Source organism: Lycium ferocissimum, chromosome 6 (assembly GCF_029784015.1).
Source record: "Lycium ferocissimum isolate CSIRO_LF1 chromosome 6, AGI_CSIRO_Lferr_CH_V1, whole genome shotgun sequence".
In the NCBI taxonomy this organism is placed as follows: domain Eukaryota; kingdom Viridiplantae; phylum Streptophyta; class Magnoliopsida; order Solanales; family Solanaceae; genus Lycium; species Lycium ferocissimum.
In genome coordinates, this window is record NC_081347.1 from 9,766,246 (window position 1) to 9,772,990 (window position 6,745).

Here is a 6,745-nt window from a genome sequence, read left to right on the forward strand (position 1 = left end):
CCAACCCCCCCCTATTTTTAGCTCGTTATTCTTTCTAGATAGCATTTCTTTAACAAAGTGATTCCTCAGTCTTGGAAGATCAACACTATTTGTGAGGACATAGGGCTTTCAACAGGATCCTTTGCAAGAGCTTTGTTTTGTTTTATTCCTAGACTAAACTCGACAATTGAACTCCTCTTAGTTACTGTTTAGTTCGGGTAGCTATATGTATGTTTGGAGAAATGATGGGAATTTATTTTCCCGTATCATTATTATGTGATTAGGCCTACAGGCTACAGCTCGAAAGAAAAAAATTAGACAAAGTAATCAGATGCAAGAAGATCCACTAGCATCGCAAAGCTCCAAAGAAAATTTGCATTAACAACAGAAAGATCTTTGCCTAGGAAACATTCAATGACGTCAAATGCTGAAGGACAATTGTCCGCCCCGATGGTTTAAATTCATCCATGATCTTGACAGGAGAACGATTCTTACAGCAAGTAACATAGTAAGAAAGCCTTAAGAATACAAGGTATGCTTAGTTGATATTAATCATTTTAGCATGGATATTGTTGTCATTTCAACGGCTAACATGCAGAATAGGAAGGAAGTACTCCCTCCAATTAGACTGGCCTTGTTCTTCAGCTTGTTTATTTGTTGCAGGCGTGGTCAAATCCAGTTGCAGTTGTTCTACTTGATGCTCTACAAACATACAAACTTCTATTTGAATATGGGCTCCTACTGATGTTGTGCTGCTTGTAGTTGCTGCTCTTCAATTAAATAAAGCAAATATTCTTTATTTGACAGTATAGCTTGAACATCTTTACGCACAATTGTACCCAAGCTTTTTACTTACTATAGCTGCAATGGTTACTACATAAGAAGCCTGTCCACTTAGTTTGATTTGTTCAATTGCTGAGGATCTTCCCTACATGCTTATCAACTCATGAAAAAACATAAGAGAACAGAGAGTGAACCACAAGGCATAGGCACTAGATGCTTTACTTTGAGTACGGGAACTATTCTTGGGAGAAACTATGCTCCAGCTTCATAGTATTTCATGTCTTGACAAACAGTATCCTTGTTATCTTCGGTCACACAGATTTCTCGAGATACCAAAATCTATTATATGCTCATAGTTATGCTAAATAATCATGGCTTACAAACAGAAACGATACAAATACCAATGCAATATTGTCTAAGTTTGAATGCTTACCAAGAAATCTATGAAAGGCCTATCCAAGAAGGTTCTCAAGAACTTTTCCAGTATAACGTACGCAATTGAAATGTTGAAGTTATTACAACAGAGTTACAGAGGGAATTACTTCACTTTTCGATGTCAGGTTCAAGTATTCGATTTCTTGCATTTTTTTTTTTTTTATATCGAGTCCAAAATTGGAAGCTGGGGCTTTTTTCTAGGTTCTATCTGTGACTCAGGTGGACTTGAGCTGCTTCTAATGTCTTAGTTCAGGCCAAAATTCTTCTTAAGGAAGAATAAGTAGACACTGGTCACTTTAATCAACTGAACGAGAAGTAACACTTATAAATCGTTGTGTTGTAGAAGTTCATCTACTTTGAACCATCAATGAAGCACTACTGATAATACTGGTGACGACCAGGATCCTTCATCAGACCACAGTAATTAGATAAATTTATCAGCAATAACACATCAATGTCATGTTTTCACAATAAGAACATAACTTAGATGACTAGTTTTCTCAATTTTAAAATCTGAAGAGCATAAAAATGTTTACTTTCCTTTTCTGGTGCTCCGTTATTATATCCATGTTGCAGGCAATATGTTCATTTCAACTATGTTCGCTTTAACTAAATACAAAAGAAAAACAATAATGAATGATGGCTGCTCCAGTAGCCAAATCTTAAAAACAGTTCACTATTTTTAACACAATTCTGTCTACTGCCCTCCAGCACCTGTTCCTCCGATTGTCATCTACCAAATATAAAAGCAGAAATACTCCAGAAATTCCTGTTACATAGCCAAAGAATACAACTACAACAAAAAGGACAGTTTCCGGATCATATCTGTTCTCTACTTTTTTTAGTTATAGAGGGTCCATTGTTGCTGCAGTTCATCCCACCAGGAGCACCACATAAGTATTTGTTTCCAATATATGTCATTCCTTCTTGATACAAAGTGTCAAAATGTGGATTGCTTGGAATCTTTCCACTTAAATTGTTATAAGACAAGTTGAGATACTGGAGAAAATCTAACAGTGTTAATGTCACAGGAATTTCCCCTGCGAAATGGTTGTAGCTGAGATCCAACGACTCGAGCGAAATCATCTCGCCAATAGTCTTTGGGATCAGTCCGGAAAGATTATTATGCGAGAGATTCAGCAATGGAATTCCACTTAAAAGGCCAATTGTCTCTGGGATTTTACCAGTAAGAGCATTGCTTGAGGTGTCAAATCCACTGTTATAGGAATACACTGACTCAAGAATTTGTGTCTGTCCTTTGGTGACTATTTCTAGCTGAGCACCAGTGAACTTCAAGGAGTAAAAGTAACCTAATAAGATGGTTGCCTCATTTTGTCTTCTCGTCATCATTTTTAAGCCATCAAGATTATCAGGAATAGGACCGGATAGATTGTTCCTGGACAAACCAATATATTGTAGATTTTCCAACTTCATTAGCCCTTCTGGGATAGATTCGTCGAAAGAGTTTGATGCAAGGTCAAGGATACGGAGGTGGTGTAGGTCACCGATGAACTTTGGTATCCTTCCTTCAAATCCATTGCCAGCCAAGTTCAGGATCTCAAGCTCTTGAAAGTTATCAATCACTGTTGGAAATGATCCTTCAAAGTCATTACCATTTAGGTCCAGATAACGAAGGCCTGTAACACGTTCAAGTTCTTTCGGAACACTTCCAGCAAGCTTGTTTTGTCCAAGATTAAGGTAACTCAGTGACTTGCAGTTCCCCAAACTGCGTCGAATGGTGCCTGACAAGCTATTATTAGAGAGATCAAGAACCTGGAGAACATTAGTTGCTTGGCAAAATGATTCAGGTATTGGTCCATGAATTTTGTTTCCGGATAATGATATGGACCTGATACCATGAACTTCCCCTATCTGTGTTGGAATTGAGCCTACAAAATTGTTAAGTGACAAATCGATGACATTAACATTCTTGAGCTGAGAAGGGATAGGACCTTGAAGGTTGTTTCTGGCTAAATTTATTATTGTTGGATAAGGAGAAGATTTCAGCTGAATCACTGGAGGTATAACTCCCTTGAAGTTATTCATACATAAGTCCAGTACAGAGAGGGCAGGGAGATTGAACAACCAGTATGGTATTGCTCCTGATAGACTGTTGTTAGCCAAATTTAAAATAATGAGGCTCGTCAAATTTGAAAAGAACTGTGGGATTTCTCCTCTCATGTTGCAAGATGTAAATTCCAAAATCGTGGGCTGGAAAGTTTGCGCAGAGGGTTGATCTTGATCATCAATTTCCAAAGACAATCCGCTAGCTCCTAAACTAATTTGATTCAATCTTGACTTCTGGAACACAGACAGTGGCATATTCCCATTCAGGTTATTCTTCTGAACATAAAGATATGAAAGCTTAGGAAGCTGAAGTATGCACGAGGGAAGACGTCCTGTTAGCTCATTCCATTCTAAATTCAAGTACTTCAGGGAGTGCATTTGACAGATTGAAATTGGAATATACCCTTTTAAACTATTCTGGAACAGAGATAAGTATTGAAGGCTTATTAAACTGGACATGGATACAGGAAGTTGGCCTGTGATATTGTTATCATTGAGCATCAGTATACTTAATTTCTTAAGTTTTGTAACTGAAGAAGGTATCGACCCTTGGATCGAGCATCCATCAGCTCGGAAAAAGGTTAATGAAGTTGAGTTGCTTAAAGGAGGAGGAATCGTTCCACCTATCCGAGAGAAGCCTATGTCAAGAAATGTCAACTTTGACCATGGAGCTGAAAACATTGAAACAAGATCTATGCTCATAGCAGGATTGCTAGAAACAGAAAGTTTTTCAAGTTGAGGAAGGTAAGGGATATGACCATCTAAATTGTTGCCACTAAAATCAAGAGCTGAGAGACTTGTGAGGTTCCATAGCAAATCAGGTATCGGAGATGTTAGAACGTTAGAACCCATTTCTAGAGTAGAAAGATTAGTAAGGTTAAGTAATTGCCCTATCGGAATTCTTCCTGAAATGTTGCAGTAGGACAATTGAAGTGACACGAGATTTGAAAGACTTGATATTGGTTTAGCCCAAACAAATGATTCGGATGCCTTTGATAGATCAACACCTGTCAATACTAGATATCTGAGACCTGGCAATCCTTCTAACCACCTCAGATTTGGACTGGATAACTGACCATATCTGATAAAAGATGACATTGAGCCAAAATCCAACTTTGGTGGTAATGTCAAGCTAATAGAAATAGAAGACAAATCGACTACTAAATTAGCACATGAAAGATCAAGAGACCTTAGAGATGTAAGGTTTGAGAATTGTGTGGTGATGGAATCTTGAAACATGGCATTCGACAGATTGAGATAAGTCAAGTTTGTTAAGTTCGATATCTCAGTAGGTAGTTTTGAGAGCATGAAGTTGTTGAAACTCAGGTCGAGATGTCGCATGTGATTAAGAGTAAAGAGCAATGGAGATATAGTACCTTTAAGAGCAAAATTGGATGTGTTGTTAGTAACTGGAACAAGTTCCTTATTAACATTGATTAGGACTTCATCCGGATTAGGATTCCGGAGATCCACAACTACAACATGACCTGAACTCGAGCATTTGATTCCTTTCCAGTTGCAACATTTTTCCCCCTGCCATGAAGATAGCAGATTAGACGGATCAGTTACCAAGGATTTGAAGCTTATTAGACCGGCTCTTTCTCTTTCGTGGCAGCCATAGACGATCGAAAAATGGTAAAATAGAATAGCAAATATAAGGAAATCTTTCTTTAACCACATGACTTCAAGATGATGAACAATATCCTAGGTTGTCAAGTGTTAAGATTTTTATAGCAGTTAAATGCTATATCACTTGAACTAAATTATTCATAAGCTTCTTTCGCAGAATGTCTTCATGAAAAGAAAAACATTAATTGGTGTAGGCTTCTACTACTGAATTGAAAAGGATTGCATTCTACAGTCAATGACTTAATTTATAATAATCTAACTAAGTTCTTCTGAAACTTTGTTTAATGAAAAAAGAAAGAGGGACAAAGACTGTTTGTAAGGTGTTCATTTCTCTGTTAATGCCAATAATTTTCAAATTTTTAAAAACAAGATGGTGTGACTTTGACAAAGTCCTCTATCACATCTCTTCTAGGTTTGAAAATTTGGCATACCTGCTTGAGTATATATCATTCTATATGCCATTGGTGTTGAAAACTATGTTTGGTTATTTCCATGCCTTTTACATGTGTATAGCTTTGCTTCTTCTCGGCACGTTCATTGCACTTGTTGTGCCGAGTCACGTTCATTCCACGTGTTGTGTGGAGTCATGTTCATTGAATAAAAAATGACTATACATGAAAGAATAAAGTATAAGTTTCTATGAATGATCAATGTAGATTGTCATGTCTTGACTTGTTTATCGAGGTCAAGATCACTGGATATCGTCTAAACCTATGAAGATGAACAATCAAAGTCTAATGCCATTGGTGTTGAAAACTATGTTTGGTCATTTCCATGCATTTTACAAGTTTGTAGCTTTGGCTTCTTGTGATACTAGTTCCTCGGCACGTTCGCTACACGTGTATGTCAAGTCATATAGTACACGGTTCTGTAAATAATATCCATGTCATTTTATTTTCTTTATAAACCAAGTCTTTCTTCTACTTTTTATCTGCGACTCGGGTGGACTTAAGCTTCTTCTGATGTCTTAGTTCAGGCCAACATTCTTCTAAGGAAGAATAAGTAAGTTGACAATGATCACTTTATTCAAGTGAATGAGAAGTGACAGTTATTAATCATAATGCTGCAGAGGTTCATCTACTTTGAACCGTCAATGAAACACTATTGATAATACCGATCGGCACCAGGATCCTTCATCAGACAACAGTAGTTAGATAAATTTATCAGCAATACCAGGTCAATGCCATGTTTTAACATTAAACCGAACCTTTTTTTTTTTTTTTTTTTGGGATAAGGTAAAGTTTTATTAATGAAGTACCGAAATGGTACAAAGCAGTACACGACTAAGCATCCCCCAACCAGCCAAATCTACATATTCCATATCCCCCCTCCCCGCCCTCCCCCCGCCCCTCCCCCCGCCCCCCGCCCCCAACAGATACAAGAAATCCAAGTATTGATCCATATTCTCTATTGTGCTACTATTACACCAGAAATATAAATTATGCAAACATTTGTTCTTCAATACAGATATGTGACTTCTCTTCCCTCCAAAGGAGGCACTATTTCTTTCCAACCATATGGTCCAGAGTATGCAAATGGGAATGGTCTTCCATATTAGTTTCATATTTCTAGCAAATCTTTGGCTTTACCAGCTTTCCGGTAAGCAAGTGATCTTCTGGGACAAGACCCAAGAAACACCAGCAATATTTAGAAAGAGCTCCCAACATTGTTTAGAAAAGTTACAGTAAAGTAGTAAATGTGTGCTCCACAGTTCCCTGATCTTTTTCACATAGATAACACCTGTTGCATAAAGGAAAACCCCTTCTTTGCAAATTGTTTTGAGTTAGACATGCTTCCTTTGCTGCTATCCAACCAAAGCAGGCTGCCTTAATAGGAGCTTTAGTCTTCCAAC

At 37.6% G+C, this 6,745-nt stretch overlaps 1 protein-coding gene across 1 annotated transcript; it reads right to left on the reverse strand.

The window, feature by feature from the left end:
* Positions 1-1,871: 1,871 nt before the first annotated feature.
* LOC132060634 (LRR receptor-like serine/threonine-protein kinase GSO2) lies at positions 1,872-6,205 on the reverse strand. The gene has a single exon (XM_059453615.1). The coding sequence runs from the start codon at positions 4,942-4,944 to the stop codon at positions 2,017-2,019; it is 2,928 nt and encodes a 975-aa protein (XP_059309598.1). The 5' UTR covers positions 4,945-6,205; the 3' UTR covers positions 1,872-2,016.
* Between the last annotated feature and the right edge of the window lie 540 nt (positions 6,206-6,745).